The sequence below is a fragment of the Chlamydotis macqueenii genome, chromosome Z (assembly GCF_036417535.1).
Source record: "Chlamydotis macqueenii isolate bChlMac1 chromosome Z, bChlMac1.mat, whole genome shotgun sequence".
NCBI classification, from domain to species: domain Eukaryota; kingdom Metazoa; phylum Chordata; class Aves; order Otidiformes; family Otididae; genus Chlamydotis; species Chlamydotis macqueenii.
Genome location: NC_141593.1, coordinates 17489336 through 17513952, shown reverse-complemented (window position 1 = coordinate 17513952; position 24617 = coordinate 17489336). Strand labels below are relative to the sequence as shown.

At 37.5% G+C, this 24617-nt stretch overlaps 1 protein-coding gene across 4 annotated transcripts in view; it reads left to right on the top strand.

The window, feature by feature from the left end:
- The window catches only part of ARL15 (ARF like GTPase 15), a 215609-nt gene that overhangs the window by 13154 nt on the left and 177838 nt on the right, over positions 1-24617 (top strand). For 3 of the 4 annotated variants that reach the window (XM_086769811.1, XM_086769812.1, XM_086769814.1), the window contains one exon: positions 375-431. The exons of the other annotated variant lie outside the window; for it this stretch is intronic. In XM_086769811.1, the coding sequence (XP_086625937.1) occupies positions 378-431 (54 nt within the window). In that variant the 5' untranslated portion in view covers positions 375-377. The remainder of the gene's footprint in view (positions 1-374; positions 432-24617) is intronic. 4 annotated transcript variants of the gene reach the window in all.

Below are 24617 nucleotides of genomic sequence, written 5' to 3'. Positions count from 1 at the left end.
AATTAAAATGTCTCTTGCAGGTTGTTTTTAAACCAGAATAGATAAAAAATAAATGGGGCTGAAAGCTTGCATATGAAATGTTAATGTTGTGTACAGGCATTTTGTGGATCATTAAGTAATCTGAGGCCTATAATGACATACCAAGTTAGTAAGTACAATGGTGTTAGCAGCTGCTTTTGTATGAAAGGTGATAAGTATCTGCATAATCTGAAATTATATGTAATTTTTCTTGGCTTGTTTAATACAGCCTTACATGAGAAACATAAAGTAATATTCCATCAGGTGTTTCTTTCAGGGGAGAGGGAAGAGATGGGAAGAAAACTAATTCTTAATAAATAGCATTCTTGGTAATGTCTTTATTTTAATTTCTTTAGACTATGTCTGAATGTATCCAGCTCTCATTTGCTGTTTGTAGAATTGGCCTTTACACGGTAAGGCAATGTTCTAACTAAATAATTTTTGTTAATGTTCATGCCATTTGAGTGGAAAGAAGTTACTTATTTTTTTGGGGATTGGAATTAAGTAATGCAGTTAGCAAAAGGGATTTGCTGTATCAGTTTTCATAAACATCCTAGAACATGGTTTTATCCTGTCAAAGATTTACTAATACCAGGACAGACAAAGTATTCTCCACTTTAATTAAAAAGGTAAAGAAAAATTCAGTGAACCTGTTAAGGTGTAAGTAAATTTGGAATTCATGTGTATCAGTTGCTGAGAATTCTGGCCTAATGTTATTGCTGAAGGGTTTGCATACGTTTGTTTTTAAATATCCGTGTTTGAGTAATGTAATCTATTAAAACATGTTAGCTAAATGCACATGTTCTTGTAAGCTTTATCTGGAGTGCCTTAATATTTTCCAAATGCTGTAAACTTCAACTTCCCAAACCTTAATTAAATTATATAAAAGAGATACAAGGTTTACTTCAAACATATATCCCAAATATCCTAAGGATTTTTTTTTTTTTTTACTGCTTCTCATTGTTCCAGTTGATGAGAACAGTTAGATGAATTGGGTGTTTTCTAGGAATTTGAAAGCTTACATAATGTATAAGACACTGTTGCTGTAATTACACTTCAAATCCTGGAGTTCTTGGAGTGGGAGTGCTGCTTCTACTGTTAATGCAGTACAGGAGGAAGCCTGCCACATATCACTTCCCATTTTATTAGGCTGTGCAGTCAAAAATGGAGGTGACTTTTGTGCAACTGTGATGAGGACTATATGTACCACAAGGAAGTCTTACTTGAGGACAGAATCAACAGCTTTGCCTTTATTCTTAGAATTTGGTTCCAGTTAGAGGTTAAGATCTGCTTGAGATTTATTCCCATGACATTTGCCTGCATTCTGTTTTCAGCATCTAAAAGACTATTTTCTAAATGGTAGAAAATAACAGATTTGGGCATAATAGACAAAATTCTCATGGAGGAAACTGCTACTTGCAAAGTCAAAGGCATATTTTCCTTTGGTATTTAAATTCCTTTCTCTTTCCAAATTCCTATGTAATAAATGTATGCTTATCTTGAAGGATCAGAGAGGGTTACAGTATGGCTGCAAGGTATGCAAACCATCTGCCAGCTCTTTAGAAAGCTATAGTAAGCTGTCCAAATTAATTTGAGAGGATGTCCAAGTATAAATGTGTATTTGTTGCAGAATTGACTCTAAGCAGGTATAGTGTATAGCAAAATCCACCCTCTCACAATTGGTGCTCGTTTAGTTTGAAAGAGGTAAGTGTGGTGCGTATACTGCGGTGCACTGCTAAGTTGTGGTAGCTGCAGTTATAGTGATAGTTGGGTAACAGATATTTCATTGTGACCTTCTGGGCAGCATAGTATTTAATTTCATCAAACATTTTAAATTACAAACTATAAAGAGCTGGCTTCATTTATGAAAATGCTGAGAGGAATTGATTTCATCAGCTGGTGGTACTTAAGGGAGGAAAGTGAGGAGGATGATAAGTAGGCTTCAAAGCATCCAGAGATGCACTGTTGTGGCCACAGTCTAGAGGGAGGACGTGTCCCATGTAAAGTGTGGCTGAACACTAAAAGAATTGCTTTAGGAAAATGCTAGGTGCTGGGTGTACTTGCTTGTAGAGAAATGCCTGTCATTGGAAAGGCGAGTTTCAGGTGATCTGACTACAGAGTGGGTTTGGACATCTTTGATATCAGAGCAAAGGGAGAGGCCAGCTGAAGAGAGCTATGCGGAAATGCAGTGTGACAGTTCCTCCCTCTGCACTGTGCACTGCTCGTGCTCGGTCATGTAACTCGGTCAATGGATTTGTTGCTCAGGTATGTGAGCAAGTCTGGCAGCAGGTGTGGTGCTCCCTACTGATGTCAAGAAGCAAAACAAAAAACTCCAGTTCATATTTCCCATTTAATTAATTCCTTATATCTTGTGCTTTCTACTGCATGCTGTTTTGCAGATTGAATAGGTTTTTTGTTGTTGTTGTTAATTGATTGGTTTTTATCCAAAAGCTAAGTAGTCTCTCAAATGCCAGTCTTTACCAGCACCATGTGTTTGGTTTGTACTGTATTACTTTGATACTTCCTGTTCTTCACGTCCTTGTTGTACAGTGCTGCAAGCATCTAGCAAAGGCTCTTAGTCCTTTGCCCTACAGACATCTCAATTGTTACTCTGTTATCAAGCTGCTTATCAGTAATACTCTTGAGCACCCATTACTTCAGCTGTACTACTCCATTAAATAGGCTTCCTGTTTTTCAGGCCTTCAGATTATGAGATGGAGGAAGGGTTTATATAGTTATCCATGGCAAAAGAGCCTGTGCTGCCTTCAGCTACCGTGACTAAGAGGATAAAGCTTCGTTGTCCTGAGCTAGGGAAAACATAGACCTTTGCAAGAGTACAGAAAGAGATGTGATGCCTGTTTTGGGGGATTAAACCAGACGAGATTACTTAGAAGCGTTTACCCTCGAAGTGAGGAGTAGAAAAGCAGAGGTGGTTAATATAAAAAATATATAGATATTTGCAAGGATCTGAAGCTGAAAGATGTGTATCCTAAAGTTAAAACATTACCATAAACTTAAATGAAGACTTTTGGAATTAAAGAAACCAATTAACTAACCAACCAAAATAAAACTCTGTTTCCTCTGTGTGTTCTACACAGCTAGTACCTTCTGACAGAACTGCCAGTCTTTTCAGACACGTGTTTCTGCTTCTTTCACCATACTAGTGTCTGAGTCGGATGTGTCAGTTGGAAATGTGGGAACAGGCAGATAAATAACTTCTTGAATCTGCGGGATTATGAAGATTATAAGCATATGACAGCTTGTAGCGAAGCTTATAATTAGTATTATCATTAAATTCCTTTCTATTTCTGATATAATTTTCTTAACCAGGTAAAAACCCTAATAAAATAATGATGGCGAGCTCAACCTACATGAACTTCAGAGGGAAAATGATCCAAAATTTGTTGTCCTGTAAGACAGTTTTTCTGTTGGGATGTTTGCCACCTTTATGATACTTAGGACTCGACCTCAAAAACAGTGTGCGTGATTGTATGCTTACACATATTCTCTGGAAGATTCTTTAATACTGTGTACTAGGCTTTGAGACTTTTTTTCTTCTCAACTGTTTGCATATAATAGTAAGCTTTATTTGAACAGGGATAATAAGGTATTCTTTCCTGTCCCTACCCCCTAACTGTGACTCCAGGAATAAGCAAAAAGTAATTTTTCTATTGCTTGTTTTTTGGATAACAAAACAAGGACAGAAGCCTGTGCAGTGGTGAGAACCATGCAGAAAAACTAAGGAGACTTAGTGGAAGCATGGTCCTTTGCTGGTATGCATCAGGACAAAAAATACTGGAAAAGAACGTTTTCCCTTCACAGGAAATTAGAAAGTCAGTTTTCCTTGATTGCAGAATATTGCATCAATAGATAAACAATTAGAAAACACTCATTAAAAAACTAAAACAATAAGGGTAACAAAAAGCCCTCTGTAGAGCTTTCTGCTTCTCAGGTGCTGGATATGGCAGAAGTGATGCACTAGAGCAGCTTTGCATCAATGCTGGCATCTTCTTCCTGAAAATGATGAATAATGGATATTTTGGTATTAGTAGCCTCTTGGCTTGAATTTATGCAGTAAGATGTGGAAATAAGTGATGCATTTATACAGCTGTGCTTACTACAGTGTATATATGGTAAGTATAGCAAATGATGCAAATGTGTTTTTAGTTCTCTGGTTTACTTTGGATTAATTTATTTTTGTCGTTGTTTATAATGATAAATTCATGCCTTGAAGTGGTTTGACTGGAAACAGCTGGTGTGCTAAGGAATTTGTCTGACATTAGACCAAAACAGAAATAACATTTATTCCATGAAGTGGTGGAGGGGAAGCTCTGAAGAGAAACCAACTGAGGTAATAACTAAAGACAGTCATGAAATGGGAGGTAATAATGGGAGCATGTTCGGAAAGGTTCAGGAGCCAGCCTGTGACTTACAGTATGGAAAGCTTCCTGTGAGACTCTTCCCCTCCCTGACGTGGTTTCCCATTGGAAAATGCAAGTTAAAGTAATAACAGAGCTCATACATACAGCATATCCTGTCTACTCCTCCCTTTCCCATGTCGTGTCCTTGACATAAGCAGCAAAACAAAGGCACAAAAGGGCAGCAGGAAGAAATCCTTTTATGTGCTACCCTTTGGGAAATGTGGACAATTCCATTCACAGATACAGTTGATACTGGGTAGACTGCTGGAAAGAAAAGGTAAAAATGTTTTCAACTTCCGGCCTTAAATAAAAGGTACTTGCTATCACCAGAGTCTTGGCAGTGACTTGTGATTGATGGGAGTATGTCCACTTTGTTGTTGCAAATCTGTAGTCAAGCTGCGTGAACCATGCTGGTTGTGATGTGTGTTGCTACCAACCTAAACAGAAGAAAGAGAGTAGAATGTTCTGATGCTTGTGTTGTTCTGTGAGTGTGAGTGTTAGATATACTGTGAATTTTTTTTTTGCTATGAGACTTCCCCTTCTACTTTTCTGAAATAAAGAATTGTGACTTTTTTTCCAAATTAGGAAAGTAAAGACAGGTGAAGTGGGAGATCATGAGGGCTGGGTCAGGAGTGACTATCAGAATATGATTCTCTACCTTTTCTCTCCACAGAGTTAATTGGTTAAAGTAAACTGTGCTTAAATTGCTGAACAGCCTTTCCTTGTGGTCAGCGCTCACGTTACCCGCTCAAAGAGGTCAGCGGCTTGGTCCAACCAATGCTGCTGTGACAGCATTACTTCCCTGAGTTGTTAACTGATATATACTGTACTTATAGCCCTCTCACAGCCTTTGACAACCTCTGACAACTAGTAATTGATTTCACTGGGAAAGGTATGGTTTGCCAAATTAGCCTGTTAATTTTTATCAGAAAGAAATGTCTGTTTGACAAACTTGCAGGCTGCAATAGAGCTTTGTCCTGAACTAGGGATATTATGTGTTCCTTCAGACTAATCTCTGCTGTCCATGGCCCCTTCATGCGTTAGAAAACAGCAGTGTTGTTCCACAGATCATTAACTTTAGGGAGAACTAGGGAAAAAGCACAGATCCTCATTACAAGAGTCTCAAATATTTTCTGTTCAGACAAGTTGCTGTTCAGTTTTATTTATTAACGCTATGTGGTTGGTAATCCTGTACATAAACAGTGTTTTGCATCTTCCCTTTGGAAGTCAGAGTTCCTAATCTTCAATGTTGCTGTCTTTCCAGAAAACAATTGTGTAATGTACTGGCAAAGTGCTGTGTTTTGCCTTCAGTGGCTGGGTCCACATGAAAGATAAACTACTCCTGTAGGCTCAAGTGATGCAGAGGGTGATTGTAGGAGCATGGAATTTTCCTGATGGTGTCTGAGCATCCTTTTTTTTTGTACAGTTTGCACAGTAGCCTCTTTAATTATAGAAAGAAAAAAAAATTATTATTTTACATTAATAATAGATTTAAAATGTAAATTGCAAGTACATTGCAAAGCAAAGGTATTAAAAATTCTGACAATATCCTATGAAAAATATCACACGGTTGAAATTTGAGCTGCCCCGTGACTGTGGACTCAAATGACAGAGGGGCATGTTGAATTACTAAGTGGCAAGTCCTCAAATCCAGCAGTTAGCTATATAATTTGAATTACTGAGCAGGCAAATAGACTAGAAATGGCTCTTCAGTGAAAGTGAATTTTCTTTCACATTCTGTAGTCCAAAGGTTGGAACTGTGCATAGCCATGAGGTTTGCAAAAAAGCAAGTTAATTTGCAAGGATTCGTGGAGTTTGGGTGATTCTAAATTGTGGTGAAACATTGCCCTATGATTACACTAAAAGCTATATGCACTACTCTGTGTGTGTGTGTGCAGTCACATCCTCTACTTTGTACAGTGAGTTACAAATAAAATCACCTCTGTGCAGTCTTGCAGCTCTTCTGCTTCATTTGCAGCAGTTCTAACTAGCACAAGGTTGAAGCCAAATACTCTTAACCTCTGATCGTTCTGTGGCAGTGTGTCTGTTACCTGGTTTTGGAAACATGCATAACTCACTCCTCTCCCAGGCACATCACCCAGGTAGTGGGATTCTACATGTTTAAGTTTTGGTTTTTTTAAATTGTTCTTGTTGTTATTTTGGTTTTGTTTTGTTTTTTTTTTTTTTTTCTTTCGGCTGCTAATGAAATTGCCTCAGTGTCATCTGCTGATTTTTGTCACTGTCTTCTTTTATCTCACAGTTCAGTTATTCATTATTTTGTCTGTTTGCTATATTGCTCTTCTGTTCAATGTTCACTTAAGAGACACATTTCTTTTCTTCATTTCTCTGATGTCGTTCTACTTCATCCTGGCCTTCTCTGTTAGATCAGACTTCTTGCCACTGGCAAAAATAATGCTTTTTGTTCTGTACAACTCACTTTCCTTGTACCTCAGCTTTGTTTCTTAGTGTTGCTTTTTAAGTTTCCTCCAGTTTTAGCACAGCGTTTTAGCTTCTCCAGGTTTTTTTTTTTGGGGGATGAGTGGTGGTGGAAAAGTGTGTGCAGATGAAACATTTTGAGGTAAATTGTGTGCTAAAATCTTTCCCTCAAATTCCGTCAATAGTGGCTTTTTTTAAATCCACTGTTCACACTGTAGTGTAGTCAAATGGCATGCACCTTAGCTTATGGAAGATGATTATTTGTCCCCTGATTCTAAAGCTGCATGCATTCCCAAAACATGGGAGATTTGGTTTTTTAGCCAGGCCTGTGTTGTGTTAGTGTTCTCTTGAAGATCTACTTACCTCATTTTGTTGTCATCTTGGTTTACATGAAAAACATTCCAGTGTGTTTCTCTGGTTTATAGACACTCAAGTAATAACCCCTCTGTATAGGGTCGTACCTAGAGGCCTGACAGAGGTTGATACTCTCTCTGATTCCTAGCGTAGTCTCCACTGTGACAAGCAGACTACAGGTAGGTAGGGAATGTATGAAGCACAATAGCATGTGGAAACCATGCAAGTTCTGTGCCACCTGTTCTTCTTGTCCACATGTGGAAAACAAAGTGGGATTTGATGTGAAGTTGAAGCTCTATAAACAAAAGATCTCGGAATGATGAAGGGAAAGTGCCTGTAGAATAAAACTTGACAAAGACTTTTGATTATTCACATCAGGGTTTGTGTTTCAGATGCTTTTGCCTTGCTGTTTATAAGAAGTGGGTTTTTTTTTCTCTGCTTGAATTTATTGGCTATGTAAGAGAATGAGTCTACTAAAAGAGAGGCTTACAAGAGCAGGATGGGTCATGTTGTAGGATGTTAGAAGGAAGTAACTCTTCATTTCAAGGGCTCTATAATGCTTTTCACTGTAACATCTCATTTGACTTTGAACAAGAATGTAACCCGGAAAGGGATCAAGTGTGGAAATGCACAACTTGACATAGAAAATTAAAAAGCAAAGACTACAGCAGCAGGATATAAACCCCAAATACCGGACCTCAGCCTTGTGGGCAAGAATAACGTGAGGGTCATAAAAGGGAGCTCTAAATCCAAATACTCTGTGAATAAGAAAGATCAAAATGTATGTTAAAAAGAAAAGTTACTATGGAATAAGCTATGCTGAGCCAGTGGAAATGTGAGGCTCTAGAACTATTGGATAATGAGCAAGAGAACCACAATAAAAGAAGCTGAGGTTTTAGGTGTGTGGTCTGCTAAGCCTATAATGCAATGTTAATTAATCTTATATAACTATCACCCTCTAATAATAATCTAGTGGACAGTAAATCAGCTTCAGATGGAAAATATGAATAAAGCTCTTACATTCAGATTTCATGCTAAGAATTTGGAAGTGCTTTTTCATGATGGTTTTATTGTTCTAGCTACTTCTGATCTCTTTCAAGCTTTCTTTTCAAGGTTTCTTAAGGTGAGATAGGTGCACCAGGTAAGCTGACATCTTTTTTTTTTTTTTGTCTTAGCATCTGGTTCTAATTAACCTTTTTTTTTTTTTTTCCATAGATGCTAACTGTGATATTGTATGTGACCAGGGTTCAGGATTTTCTATTTTTGATCTCCTATTCCCTTAATTGCTAGAACATTTTTGTTAAAGAAACTTGTGTTGTATTTCAATGTGTGTTTCGCCTGCTTACCATAACAACTGCTGCAAGGAAGGTCTTCTGCTCTTAATAAGGAAAAAGTATTCAGTACAGAACTGAAAAGAGAGAGTGCATAGCAAATGTGGTGCCAAAACTTTTATTTATTTATAAAAGTTGGATATAAATTTTTACTAATATATGCTCGATATGTTGAACTATTGCAAGACTTTGTATTGCTTTTTAGGCACTGGGCACTGCTGTATTCCTTAGCTCTTAAACTGACTTAATTTACTTTCTGGTAGTTATATCTGTGTTTTGTACTGAAAACAGATTCCTTATTTGAAGAGCAAGCTTTGATTCTTGGTGGAGCTTTGCAAGAGTTTTGCAAGAGTTATTTGGGATACCAAAGAACATCTTTCTGTAAAGGTCTTTTTAATGGCTGTTTTGAGTTTGCCAAGGTTGAAATGTCTCCTTTTTAAAGAAGGGCTTAATTGAGGACAGTGCTTTATAGACATATGAATTAATGGATTAATGTGTTGCCGATGCAAGATTTCATGGCGTGTATTGGTAAAATGTAAGAAGCCTCAGAAACAGAGAGTCTGCCTTGATGCACAAATGATTGTATTTTTCATGTTCACACGATAAAATCATAACAAATAGGGCTGAAAGGAATGAAACTCATGTAATTCATCCCTGGCTCAGAAGCAGGATGAGCTATGGCCAAACCAGCTCTGGCCAGACTGGTTCTCTAAAAAAGCCCAGCCGATTCCATAATCTCCTCTGGCAATCTCTTCCCAAGCTCTGCTAGCTGTACTCTTCAACACACTGTTTTTCTAAGATCTAACCTAAATCTCCTGTTAATCTCTCTCACTACAGTTTAAGCTCTTCTTCATCTTACACATAGCAAACAGGGAGAAGAGTCTTTTCCTTTGTTTGAAAATTGGTTGTCACATACTTTTTCAACTTTCTGTAAGTTAACAGATGGGTCATTCTCTACAGAACTCTAAAGTTACAACCAAAGTGAGGAGTTATATGTGTGGCAGGTTACAATTCAGAGGTGCTGCTACGTAGCTCCCCTTTTGTTCTTTTGCCTTATTTACTTGAATCGAACAGGGGTGAGAAGCAGCTTGTTATTTTCGTGCTGAATGTATTAAATTGCTTGATGACAGTCATTTACTGGGTAAGCATTCTTCTGTCAAGGATACCTGGAAAGACTCTTAAAAGATAAGCTTCACTGTGTTAGCACTTGATTTTATTGGACAATAGAAACAACATAAATACACCTGAATGTTCGTAGAAGAGTGAGGGAAACCATGAAAGAGATTCCATGTTGTTTCTTTCCTCTTTCTTAAGAGACTCACCTGTTGTGACTTAGCACCTCTTCTATAGCAGTTGGGAAGATTTTTGTAGTGACAAGATTCTCTCCCATGAAGAACAGTATACTTCGAACAAAAAAGTGTTGCAAATGCTTCCATTGTTGGCTAATATTTGGTTAACAGGGAACTTGGATCACTATGAAATTAGACTTTAGGCTTTAAGTTCTTGTATTACTTACAGATCAATTAACTTCAGTGCAGCTGCTTGCTGCCATCTTTTACAGAGATCTTAAACAGGACTGTTTCTGTCTACAGCTGAAAACTGGTAAATTTGAACAAATTGTAAGTTTGGTTCATATTCTGCTTGCATGCCACCAAAGGCCAACAACTGGCTGTTGGCGCTAGGGCTCTTGTCAATTGATTCAGGGCAATCTAGCTGGTTGGGTTTATAGTCTAGGAGAACTATTCTTTTGGGAAAGAGGCAAGACCTGAAGGGCTTTCAGTGAGAGTATGTTTTGTTGCTTAAATTAGAGAGAGTGAGGTTAATTAACTTCTTATGCATAAGCATTAATATGGCTATGGTGATTAAACTGCAAATCTAAATGATTAGTGTTTGTTCAGATGTTTCTTGGTTCATAGAAAATGAATTAAATGGTTTATTGCCTTGCTGCATTTGAAGGAGTAAACAAAGTACAGATTTCAAACCAATTAAGGTGGCCACTTTTCTACTTACTGTTACTTGCAAGTTTCTGTTTAGACTAATCTGCAGTCTAGAAAGTTTCTTTTCTGTCGCTCTTGTTTGCTTTGGAGTTTATCCAGATGGCATTTGCTTAAGTAGTTTCTCATAGCTTTTAGTAATCCATGTTCCACTTGAAAAAAAAAAAAAATATTACTTTGCTTGTATTAATCTAGGTACCTAATTAGTAATAAATTCTGTATCTTGTCTGATCTGTTTGCATAATAAATGAAGTATAATGTGTATTTTAAATTTTTAGATGCCTTCAGTAACTGTAAAATGTGCACCAGAAAACAAGTGTCACCATCAGAACACCAAAAAGTTTGAAAACGTGAATATTTCTGAGAGAGATTTTTCTTGAAGAACAAATAGCTGCGTATTTTGAAGGATAGGTTGAGTTAGATCACCCTCAAAATTCCAAATGATTCTTGGCTTTAGCTTTCAGCAGTGCTGTGTTGTTCTGTAATAGAGTTGAAGGATGGCAGTGAAAAAGGTTACTAGATTATCTAGCGAATAAAATACGTATTTAACGTGGGTGAAACGGATAGCTCTGGGATACTTACAAGTTAAGCATCTTTTTGTTGATCTTAAAGAAACTGTGATGTTGATGTCACATGCAGGTTCTGACTGTGATAGGAAAAATTTCAGCTACACATCATGGGTACATGCAAAGATAAGTAGTTTTCTAATAAAAAATCTTGCATTAATTTTAGGGGTCATGCTCCAGGTGTTACCTAACTTTCAGACAGTTCTTGCTCTGTTTCGTAACTTAATGTTACATTAACATAATGTTAAACTACAAACTTATTATCCGTTTTCTAGGTTTTCACTTAATGTGTACTTTAATGATGTGGTGGTACTTATCAATTGCATTTGAATTTGAAGTTTAAAAATCTGTTACAAGTTCAGTAATTGTTATTGGAGGACAGTTTCTTGATTTCCCTCACCAATTTTGGATTGCTGCTTTGAGCAGAAGGGGCAAATAGCAATACTAATCTAAGAACGTGATTTATGGTGCTGTCACTATCAAAATGACAAAGCTGAGCTGTGTCAAATCCAGCTGGTTCAGTATGTTTAAGAAACAACAGACTGTGCAGCTGGTTTTAGAATCTCCTGACTTTGAAATGCCTGTATACACTCTGAGCAGCAGTTTAATACTGGTTTTATGTGGTGGAATTAATGTTAGAGTGCTGCATTTTGCAGAAAAGTTAATGTTAATTCCTTTGTTTAAAACAGATCCCAACAAACAATCAGAAGAGGAATGAAGTTCAAGAGCAAAGAGAAGAAGCAGAAAGTTGTTTAGGGAGAGGAAAAAAATACTTCCTCCCACACCAGTGGTGGAAGTGTCGAATGAATGCTTAAAATACAGTAAAACCAAACCCAGAAAAATGAAAACTGCATGAATGAAAACTAATTTCTGAACACTAAATTTCTATTGGCATTTTTTTGAGCAACATTTATAAATAATTTGGGTTTGGACTAGTTCCTGTACCATAGAATTAAAACAGAGATATAAGGAATATATAACAATATAATCTGTTTTCTTATATTTAATTTTGAATGGCATCTTTGTTTAAAATAAAGCTGAAGTATGTAAGTCAGGCACTCTTGTGTAGTGTCATGTGAGATGATTATGTAGTAATTTGAGCAGATGGCTATATGCAATTTGTGTCTTAGAAGCACCTCTGCAAATGTAAAAGAAAACATTATATTTTCAGAATTCAGTGTCATACATGTTTGTTTTGGTTTTTTTCCCCTAAAAAAAAACTTCCTGAAAGCAGAATGCATACTTCAGAATGGTGGTTCAATAAAATGGAATACATTTTACAATGATCATGACACTGAAATAGTTCGAAGAAACATTTTCTGTGCAGTGAGGATTTAACAGTTGTGATTAGGTATTTTTGAGGATTGATTTGGCTTGGAGCGTTTTTTAGATCTGGTACCTTTGGGTTTTTTTTTCCCTCCCTTCTGCTGTGGCAGATAAGGCTTAATTTGGTCTTCTCTTACAGAAATATAATATATGAGTTGTACTTCAAATCATATTTCTTTTGGTGAAATACAAGATTATTCTAGTATATGACCTACTTGGTCAGCCAACAGTACTAATAAATTTAAGGCAATTGTATATGGGGCTAAAGAGATTCTATGCTAGTTTGTATCTGATGACTGTATCTGGAATATCTTCTGTGCTATAAAAATGCTTCAGACTCGTTTTGGCTCCTTATCCAGGGTTCTCAGACTGTGGTATGAAATAAAAGTGGTCAGCTTTAATAGTTTATGTCCTCAAGTTTCAGGAAATAAGAGTAAATCCGCGCTACTGCTGATGAACTTCTGTGCTGGTTAATTTATATCAATGCTGGCTATGTATTCTCTGCTCACTCTGCGTGGATGAGGGGATTCAACTCGTGCTTTTCATCTCCTGCACTGCTTTAGCTGGACTCTATATTTCATCTTTGACTGGAGACCAGCTGCACTTGCTCTCAGAAATAGGTGTGTAAAGGGGAAGCATGTATTTTCATTGAACGCTAACCTGAGTAATTAAGCTTGCTTCAGGCTCTGAAAGACCTAATATCTAGTTGTGAGAGACCCTGCATGTGTGTGCTCTAACATCCTTCCAAGATAATGTGAGAGTGTGTACTCTCCTTGCATAACTAGCTTGAAGATGAGGAGCACCTGAATGTAAACCGTAACTTCTTGAGAGAGCCTGCGACTTCAAGTAGATGTCCAAAGTGCAAGAAAACCCCAATTATATTTCAGTGCTGTGATTAAGCCGGAAAAGGGTCCTTAAGCAGTCTCTGTGCCTGGTCCTACCTCTTTCAAAGGTTATGAGTCTTAGGAACATGAGAAAAGCCATAAAAAAAGCACTTGGGCAGAGCTATTGCTTGATGAACTTAGCCTTCTCTGGCAAAGCTTGTTTTTGCCTCAGTCTGAATATTTTGATGAGATTACATAGACCTATAAACAATGACTAGTTTTCAATAGTTCAACATCCCCCTTATATTTCTTTGTTTAAAGCTTAAAACCAACTGCTTCATGAGGAAATGATAAGGATGGCTTTATTTTTGTGGGGGAAATCCAAGTTGAAGGTTCTACGTTGCAACACTGTGTGAATTGGAGGATATAAGTACTGAGGCCCTCCCTCTTTTAGCAGAAACCTTTTTAAAGCTTTACACAAAGGGGTCTACAAAACATGAACTAAACTTTTTTTTTCTAAATGGCTAAACAGGATGTAGATATAAATAATAATTCAATACAAACTTATTTTGGTGGAGCTTTCTCACACACAAGATTCTTGTATGTTGAGAAATGTAGTTTCCTTTCGGAGTGAGTTCTTTCATTAGTTTCCGGACAGTGCTTAAGATGAATTTGTACCATTTTAAAAAAAAGACCTCTTGTTCTAAGGTGGTGTGATTTCTATGCGTCCACAGTTGTGTTGTTTTGTTTTTAATTTGGTATTTTCGAAATACATTGGTCTTAATAAAAAATTGTTAAAATTTTTCTTAACTCTTTGCAAAATATTCAGAATGGTTGAGCTAGAAGGTGATCAAGTGCTGGAGTAGAGACTTCTTTTGCATACCATGTTAATAAAACAACTGTATAGATTCTGCCTTTTTAGAGCATTCCTATTCTGCAGGTGAACACAGGCCTACTGAACATTATCTCCACAAAACTGCATACCCATCTCTTGCAACAAATACCTCTTCATCACTTTAAAACTATTTATTTTTGTTTTATTTATATATACCTTCTCAGTGGCTTTTCTGTGGTCTGTTCCATACAGCCAATCTCTCTTGCTGACGTACACATTCTGCATAGCAATGGAGAAATGCTTTTTGAAGGTACCATAGACAGAGATTTGAGAACAGTGACTGAATGTGAAACCACTTCTAATTCTGGCTATCTGCTTGACTCTTTGTTTAATCTTTATCTTGGAGAGACAAGATAAATAATGGTTGATAGAACCTGAAGGAAATAGTTAAACCCAAGGCTGGCTGTCATAGGGGAGTTGGGAGATATATTCGTATGAAGGCAGGAGAGAAGTTCTTGTAAATCTTGTTGGTAGTGTGTTATTACCTCTTGTTCAGACCGGCTAGTTTTGAATCACTGGGGTGTTTTCAGACTTAAAACACACTGGATGCGAATTTGCGCTTGGTTCTTTTTTTGTTTGTTTGTTTTTGTCAGCAGAATAGTTTGTATCAAGTTGTTCCTCACTGTGAGTGGTGTTGACACACAACAGACTTTGTATATTTTTATTCTTTTGTATTCTAGAATTTTAATATTCTCTTATTCTGTAAAGTTAACTAGCTTTTCTCTGAAATGTTTTTTTTTTTTTTCCACCCATTTGCCTTTCCCAGTTAAATTTGAGACCATTCTCACAGCAGTACTATGTTTGGCTAACCATATAGGTTTGCTGATTTTCTGTCTATTTCCTTCGGCCATGGACCATCTTGTCTCAGCAGAAGTGGTTTCTCCATCTAGTCAGGACTAGTTTGATGCCTGCCTTTTTCATATGAATATCTGAATCATTGAGGGGAGCCAGGATCAACTTTTCTGTTAGTGCTGGTAAGAGCTTTGTTCTTTGCCTTCTACTTTTGCTTGGGCTGGTGTTAGTGACTTATGTATTTATTTTTGTATGTCCGTGGCTCAGCTTCTGCTTCACTCAGTCCCTTGCTTTGATGACATAATATATTTCAGTGTCCTGCTTCTTGAACTGTATCTAAATGGAAGGTCTGTTGTGGTATTCGAGGCATGCTGTTTTGTCTGGGGATCAAAATCATTCTACATTACTGCACCTCTACTGTGTATACACAGGGGATTTTGGGAAGGGCTCTGAGACCCAAGAGGTGTATACATGCACTGTGCACTCCTCCTTCCTTTACATTTTCTATGATGGTTTCTTTTTCTTTTAATTGTTACAGATTTAATGCTTACTACCTCAAGTCAGAGTCTGCAAGATGTTAAAGGTTCCTTCTGTCTCCCCTCCTCCTTTTTTTTTTTTATTTCTTTTCTTTTTTTTAATGGTCCTCCTTTTAAACCAATTGCTTGTCTAAGCCCTGAATTGTAAGGCTCTGTCTTCTGTGAGGTACTGACTGCTAAAAGTTCTGTGTGGCTCTTTCGTTATTTGGGTTTTTTCTACTACGTTTCCTGACTCAGAAAAGTTGCTCCTCAAAGACTTGTTCTGGTGTTAGCAAGCTCAAAACACTATCAATTTCTCCTTTTTATTTTCTGGAGAAGTGTTAGTTTTTTGGCTTTGGAATTTTTATACTGGCAATCTTTAATTTACTGTGGGGAGCTGGGAGATTACTTGCAGCTTGTGATGTATGCAGGAGATAGGAGAAAGGACAAAGTGAATGTTCGAGATTGTTTGAGGTAGTCCATCTCAGATCTTTATCTGAATATCTGCTCTTGAGGAAGGTGGAAATTAGTGGCTCAACAGTGATCCTATCTAGTCCTGTGTTCCTACAAAAAGTGGGAAGAGTCAGCACAATGCTTAATCTTCAGTTTACCAACAGTTTTCTACTTAAATTGTGCTGAATACCTCTCAGGCCTCTCTCTGAAGTTTCTGTGAGCTCTTACTCACAGCTTTTTGAATGTGCACTGTTGTTAAGTTTTCTTCGATCTATAGTGAGTAAAAACTTTCTGTAAGTTAAGGACTGTGGTTCTCAGAAGCTGATAACATCTATACTCACGGAAAATTTCCATAAAATCTGATAATGATTATAGCAAGGTGAGAGAACTTGTGTTTCAGCAGTTTATCTGGTCATCTGTGGGATTTGGGGAAGATGCTTATTCTTGTGCTAAGCAATTGGTTAGTTTTATTGTAGCCTTTTCTGAAGCACTGGAAGGAACGTGGAGAATGATGGACAGTGGTCTCAATGTTCTTAGATGCTTGCCTGGTCTCTGGTTCACATGACTAGAGTCAAATTGACTGGTAGATCCGAGATCAAGATTTTTTTTCTGAGGTCGTACTGTCTGGGGTGTGTTGCTTCTTTCATTTCCAGTATTTTGGGAGGCAATTTGCCCACTGCAGAGTGTATTTTGCCTGCTCTGTGCCCTAAATGTGGAGCTCAGGTGTTGACGATACGCACATCCTGCCATTCTCAATTTGCGACTTAGCCTGATAGCTGAAGTAATTCAGTGTAATTGAAGCCTCGGGATCTGTTTTATAGTAATATTTGAGTAAAATTATTGCCATACAGGTTAATGCATTGAATACTCTGGTGATAATTTCCATCTTTTAGCTATGGCATAGCTGCACTTTAGAAAATTAGTACCAGAAGCAGTGATGATACTTGTAAGCAAATTACTCAGCTGAACATGATCCGTTTTTCTGCCTGAGCTCCAGTCATTATTTTGGCTAATGCTTGTGCATTGCTGATTTGTCTGTTTCATACCACATATTGTTAAATCGCTGTCTGCTTCAATTGTCTTGCTGCTCAGTCTGTGTGCTGCATGGCTGGTCACAAAAACCACATCCTACAGAGCTATTCCATGAAGATTGCGTGTTTCTATACCACGTGGGTGTTGACTGATGGCTTGACACACTGTGGTTGCAAAGCAGTCTTTGCTTATTAAAATTCAGAAGAGATTGCCACTCACAGGAAGTTTCATGTAAAATTACTGGGAAAAATCCCACTACATTTGAGAGAGTGATTTCCTAAGTGAGAAATGCTTGTGATTGCCTTCTCCCTTCCAGGAGTGTGAGTTTGGATACTGCGAGACTCTGTGGTCCTTCTTTGCCCCTAGTTTTCAAGTGGACATTCAGATATTAAGTGTCTTGTTAATTTATTTTTCCGAATGTCTCCAAGCCTTTTCCAGAAATTCATGGAAGATTTAAATGAAGGAAAGATTACCCATTCTACTTAAACTTATACTGGTGTTTCTAAAAAAAAAAACAAAAAACCACCCACCCCCCCCAAAAAAAGACAAAAAAAAACCCCCAAAAAACCAAAAATGTCTAGCGAGAGCTTACATTACCAACGGTTAGTTAGCTTGTCTTTAACTGCTAGTGGCAGCTGGTTTCTTCCAGGTCAGGAAAGTGAGAAACGGCTGCAATTTCTGGATGTATGTGTAAAAGTTCAGTCCCTTGCCCTGAAGTGGCTGAGCTGTTGTCAGCAAAACTAGATAATTGTTCCCTTCAGTAGCTGTTGTGAATTACGTGTTTTAAATCATGTCTGATATTGTTGAATCTGTTGACTGATGGATTCTGGGCATAAAAATTAATATTAAAATGCTGTTTTGTCTTCCACCAGATACTAAATGAGGAGGTACACAGAAGTTGAACGACCTGTGGTATAAGTTATGATATCAATATAGCATTTGAAAGCTGTAATTCAGTACAGGAAATGGGCTCTTGTAGGTGATGTTGAATTGAGTGTTATAAAAACATGGTCTGATGTAGTCTTGGTATGTAAACCAATTTAGTTGTAAATCAATTTAGTTGTCTAAACTGTACACAAAGAGATTTCCAGGATACCAGTTCAATGCAGAAAGTTAATAAAACACAGAAACTGGGTATGTTGCAATTAAAAAAAAGAAAAGATTAGGCGGGTTCTAAAAGAAAAATCTGTACTCACTTAAAAATTAAATGCTCTGTGTCTTGCTGAATTTGAAATAAATGACCAGTGCAGCATGAATGCACATTGAACGAAATAACTGCATATGAAGGCCAGAACGATGGGATTGTGTGTGTGTATTTGCTGTGTCTGTAACTCAGCAAAATATTTCAAGGATGTTAGCTTGACAAGCAATCTGAGAAGTGACAAAGCTATGACAATCCAGGAAAGCTGACTGCTGTCAGTCGGTAAAGCTTTCTAGGCCTTGCTTTTCTTCAGCAAAAAGCAAACATGGATGTAAAAAATGTGATAATGATGCAATTAGATAAATAACTGTTGCTTCTTTACCTGAAGCATGACAGAGGTCTTTTCCAGTCTTTCCTTTAAAACTACTATGGGACTAAAGTACCTCCAGCTGTCCTTAAAAACAGAAAACCTGACACTTTTAAACTTTTTCTGAAGATCTGATTTCAGAGGCCACTGAAGAATTTAGGACTCTTTTCTTAGAATAGTGACATTAAAGAGGAAAATGAATAATCTTTGTAGAGGCAATAAATCAGATGCTCCTGGATTATCTTTTTCAAAAACTATGGAGTTAGTACATTTCAGATTTTTTTTTGTTTTACTTTTAATAAATGTTGCACACTTTTTTTTTTGTAGCATGTAGTAGAACATTATGATACAAGATTGTTCTGGAGTTAAGAATTTAATAGTGTTTGAAGGATTAAACGTTTTGAGTATTTAAATCATACTTGCACTGAACAACAAACATTTTCAGAGAAGACATTCAGCGTCAGGTTTTCACAAGATAACCTTCAAACAGTATTTCATAGTCCTATACATGTATACTTCAACTTACATTTTCTCTTAGCAGGCACCAGGCATAGCAACTTATACAGAAATTACTGTTTTACTCTTTCTACTAAAACAGAAACCCTGAACGTCTGTCCCTAAAAACAATTACCTTTTGTGAAGTTTCAGTCTCTGTATATTAACTCAGCCCTGTTTAGCATTTTTTAGTCTTCTGAAGATGCTGTCCTAGGAAAGAACCCAAGATTAAAAAAAAAAAAAAATAATCTCACCTCCCCCAGTTTTAACACATGATCAGCCATCACTTTCTGGTGATGATCCAATGGAAAAGATACAGAATAACTTTTACAGCATTATCTTTGTAGCTGCAAAGATGTGTGTGATGTTCCAGTACTGATGACAAAAACCACTTCCGTGTCAATGTGCTGATGTCTGATTGCTTTTTGTTCAATAACATATGCACCTTTGATCTGCTGGGAATGGATGGAGAGAGGTATGGCTGCCAAGCTTAGCTGCTAGAAAACTCAAACTAGAGTGCTCCCATATCTGCCTGAGCATGAGGTCAGCCAGTTCAGCTTAAAGCAGTGTCTTTGATAACTTAGGCAGTTATCTCTTTCCAGGGAAGCAGGTGAGATTCTTCACATACTCCATTCCATTGATTCTGATGTGTGAGTGGCATTGTCCATGCCCCTAGAAGACCTGTGTATCAAACTCTTCCAGACCATTGTAAACTTTATCTATGCCATTTTAGAAACAAACTGTACACAGGAGATCTTAGAACTGTCTGATGGCAAAGCCAAGCTGTCATAGATTGGGAAACGTACAAGCAAGTTAGTCCTGCCTAATTTGCCTTCTGTGTTTCATGTGTGTTTTGGTGTAGTCTTTAATTACTTATATTGCTTTGTTTTCCCTGTTCCTTTCCCCATAGGGCCCATGAGTCATTCATTGCACAGGATGGGTGGTGGTAATTTAATTAGCTGCTGTTAACAATTGTGGAGAAAAACAGAGTTAGGTGTTGTTGCTTCATGTTCTTTTCTGCTATTTGAACAATTTTCTGAAGGAAGAACACAAAAATGACCGTATTGAGTCAGTCCAAATACATCTCTTGACCAGCAACGTGTTTTACAATAAATGTCTGTGGAGGAGTAAAAACAGGAGGAGTGTATGTGCTACTGTTACCTGATCTCTTACAAGTAGCCAGCTCTTAAGCACAGGTGATTTTGGAGTTAGTTGTGGTTTATGTCCTTGTTAACATCAGTAGATTTTAATCTCTGAGTATGTCCAGCTTCTTTGTGAATCAGGCAGAATCCACAGCCTCCTTTGGCAATGAGCTGGTTGGTCTTCAGGTAGACTACCACTTACATGTTGAGCCATCTCTTGTCCTTTTGAAGCTATCTCTGATGAGCTTAGTTGCATGGTTCTTGATTCTTGTACTGGAAGAGACAGTGTGCAATTACTTGATACCACTACCCTCTAGAACCTACTTAAGGCTTCATACATTTGTCAGACCTCTTGAAAATTCTCTTTTCCAGAATGAAAAACCTAAGATTGCTTATACTGATTATTGAAGGAAAAGCTATTTCATTATCATCCTTTCTGTCCTTTCAGAAACCTTTTCCAGTTGTTACCCTTGTTGAGGTAAGCTGAATAAAAAAATAGTGTTATGTGTGAACCTGGTTAGATTGAAACATAGATTTATACTATGGTCAATGATGTTCCGGTCTTTATTTCGAACACTTTGATTTATTTCTTTCAGAACTATCAAGGACCAAATTGCTGCTTTCACGGGACTATCATAACCCAAAATCTCATTCCTGAGTTATATAATAGTTAGCTTAGACCCTATCAGCTTATTAGGACTGCAGATTTTTTTCCCTTTCATGTAGATCACTTCATTTATTGAATGTCACTTGCCATTCTGCTGTCCAGACAGTCTCACAATGTCTCTCCATTAATCTTTAGCCTATACTGTTTGGAGTAACTGGATGTTGCTCACTGCTCACCTTTGCCAGAGCAGATCCATCACAGATCCTTGAGAAATTTTGCAAGTGGCCTCCCTCCATTGCAGGAATTGACTATTAATTCTTACTCTCAGTTTCCTGCCACTTAACTAATTATTTGTCTGTATAAGGCTTTTCTTCTTCTGTCACCACCACTTGGTTTTCGAAGAATTTTATAGTCTGAAAATTCACCTTGACAATGCTTTTATGGGTGTGTGGCAGTCATGGCTACTATGTCTGGGTACTTCAGGAACGGTGAATTTTATTTAACCACGTCTGTGGTTGTAAAACTTCTTCAGTTATGGAACAAAGCATATAGTAGCTGAAGTTTTAACAGTTAACTTAATGTCCAGTTTCAGCCTCACAGTAATTTTTTTTCCTCTATAATTAATTTTTTTTTTCCAGAACTAGGTCATAGAACATGCCATCTGTTCCCTGTATAGATTCATAATGTTGAATGTGGCAACAATTCTCTAAATCACACTGCAACTTCTCATGTTGGGTATCTAAAATAGCATTTATCTTTGAAATATGTAAGTGTTCTAACAGAGCCACTCTGTGGCAGAAGCAGCAGTAGAATTACGTTTACCAAGCTGGCAGTCTTCTGCTTGTAATGAGAAAATCCCTTGCCTTGTTCAAATTTCTGCAACAACTGACATTACAGAGTCTACAGATTTGCAAGACAGATGAATTTGCTGTGATTTGTCCTGTGTGAGTCAAGGATCGTTGCACTGCCCTTTTCTTCACTTTCAAAAGACTTAAGAAGGACAAGTTAGCACAATTACCAGAGATGTTTCTTTGTCACTTCATATTTGAAGTTAGTGTTTATGACACCTGCTGGTCCTCTGGCACTATCCAGCATAGTACGGTGTGCGGAGAGTTCAGCACAGACTAGAAATGTACCCACTGATCCAAATAATAACATACTGTGAAAATGCAGCAGTGTGACAGCAGACCATTTTTAAGTCTTATTCACTGACTGTCCCTGTTTACCCTGCCCAAGATTTGTGTGCAGATGTTGGTGCTGTATAAAGGATTTGTGCTCTTGCATTTTGAACTACACGTATCCATCTTCTGAGAGATTTAAAAAAAAAAATACTATGTTGACATTTCTGGAGAATAGAAAGTAAAATAGAACTTAAAACAGAAGAGAGCATGGAAAATTCTAACTTTCCCACTGTTTTATTGTAGTGGAATACACTGGAAAAAGCTGGGCTTGGAAAGAAGCGAGTTACGCACATGAATTTTTATTCATATCCGGAGTAGAGCTGGATTTGATCACTGTGTCCTGGCATCCTGAAATGAGGTCTTACAGTCCCCAACATTTGTGGTAGTCAACACATGCTGGGCTGTGCCCTAAAGGTTTCTGCCTGATGCAATCTTGCATCTGCACGAGAGCGATAAATTAGGACTCAATATAGAGTATATAATTGTCAGTAGATAATAAAATATATTAGATACTTGTCTGATCTGCTGCTTCTGTGCTGCAGGAGGGAGGAGGCACAGAGTGAGGGAAAGGGAATGGGAAGGGGGAAGGAAGAAGGGAAGCGGAGGTTTCCTTCAATGAGTAGCCATCCTCTCATGCTTCTGTTTATCTTGGCATTTCCCCAGGGGGAATCTAAAAAGATTTTTAGGATTTTTATTAACATTGTAGAGTGCGTTAAGACTTGTACTGTTCCAGTAGTGCCATATGTAAAGCTGTTTTACTCTATGCACAGATGGAGTTCTTAATTGGTATATTTAGAGTACCTAAAAATTTATTGTACCTAACAAAGAAAACAGAAAAGGAAGAAAAATAGAGTAATGGAAGGAAAAAAATAGGTAAGTAGATCTAGAGAACATACATGATAGTGATACGTAAGAATGATCATGTGTCTGTATTCGTACATATTTGTACGAATATTTTTTTCCCCACAGTTGCTTACATATCTGGGATGATTTTTCCATTGTCAAAAGAAAACTTTCAGAGGACGGCTGTTAAGATCTTTTAGTACAGGCCACATAGCTAATGTACAAGAGGAAAAACAGGGAAGCATTTAGGCTTTGTGCAGCTACAGAAGAAGACAGCCTTTGTGCTAGGTCTTAACATGTTGACTTTTTGCAATGTTTTTGTATATAGTTACTAATTTGGTTGAGCAGAATTTTAAATTCATGTGTAGATAGAGTCTGTCTAACTGAAGAAGAGGAAGGTCAAATGCTAAATTTTATTTCTCATTTCTTCCCCTAGTAATTCTCATTCTCTGTTTTCACCCAGGCTGTGATGGATGTAGCTTAGATACTGTAGATACCTTAGTGTGGATGGAGCTCAAGATGATGACTTAAAAGTGGAGTTCATCAGTTACTGTTGCTTTTCCTCTGGACATTGGACACAGTGGAGTCTTGAGGTCAATAACCAGATGAGATGGTGATTGTTCTGAACATTGGGAATCTTGTAACCGTTTCTGGTATGGGTTAGGAACATAATACTCAATAAATGGTGAACCTTAAAAAAAAAAAAGCTTCTAGTAGTTATCAGTAATTAAACAGGTTGTTCAGTAGTCATTCATCTTTGTGAGCCTTCCTCAAACCATTGAGGATTTGTCTGTTATGAAAACGCTAGGTTGGGGTTTTCAAAGTTACTCTGAAGGACTGGTATTATACAGTACTTTCCACTTGTTCTTTAAAATATGAGACTTCTATAACTTACAGCCAGTTCAGAAACTATTAACTGTTTCTCATGTCTCCTTGTCTAACTGCTGTAGAGTCTGCTTGTTAGATGACTCTACTCTGTCAGAACCTTCCCTATCTCCTAAGGGGATTGGAGGATGTTTCATATGCCACTTCTCATCCAAAGAACTTCATACTAAGTTTTAATCAGTTTACTTGGATAAGAATAAAGTCCTCCATTACTGAAGTTCCATAATCCCTGGCATGAGGACTACATGCAGCAGACCTCTTTAAAAGTGAACACTAGGGTTCTGCTAATGGTTTGGGTGGTTTGAGGGAACTCTCACAGGCCCTGCATTGTTTTTTAAGAATTGATATACCTGTTGCTGCTGCTTTGGCCATTTCATTTGCTAACACAGGGGCTCTGTTATCACTGCATGCCAGCAACACATCTGCTTCCTGTTTTCTCTGATATAGGAATGCAGGTCTTTTCATTTATACCCCACCTGTGGTAAGTAATGTAATCTATTGAACTGATTATTTTTTCCATAGATTTACAAGAATTAATTTAGGTTTAGATCCAAAAAACCTGTATGTTTTGTGTCCAGTACTGAGTTTCTTGATTTTGTCTTTTATACTGACTGCAGGTGGATTCACACTGAGCTCTGGCACATGTGACTGTTTTGTTGTTACTTTATTACCTGCTTGAAGAGCCATGCAGTTCTCTTTGTACTTCTGATAAGCATACGTAACAGGTAGTGTGATGGTACTCACGAAGGCCCCTCCTCCTCAGTCTCCGAGGGAGTGGAAGGTGATACTGTGCAGGCTTGTGGATCCAAGTTAGTACATTTTTCACTTTTCTGTGTTTTTCTTCCATGACAGTGGCTTTGCAAAGATGCTGTCTGCTTACAGATTGGATTTATTGTAGGATTCTGGTCACCTATTAAATTAACAGGTAAGGTTAATGTAAATGAAAGGTTAAAGAGCTCACTAGACTTTGTTTTGCATTGAAGCTTGACAGCCCTGTAG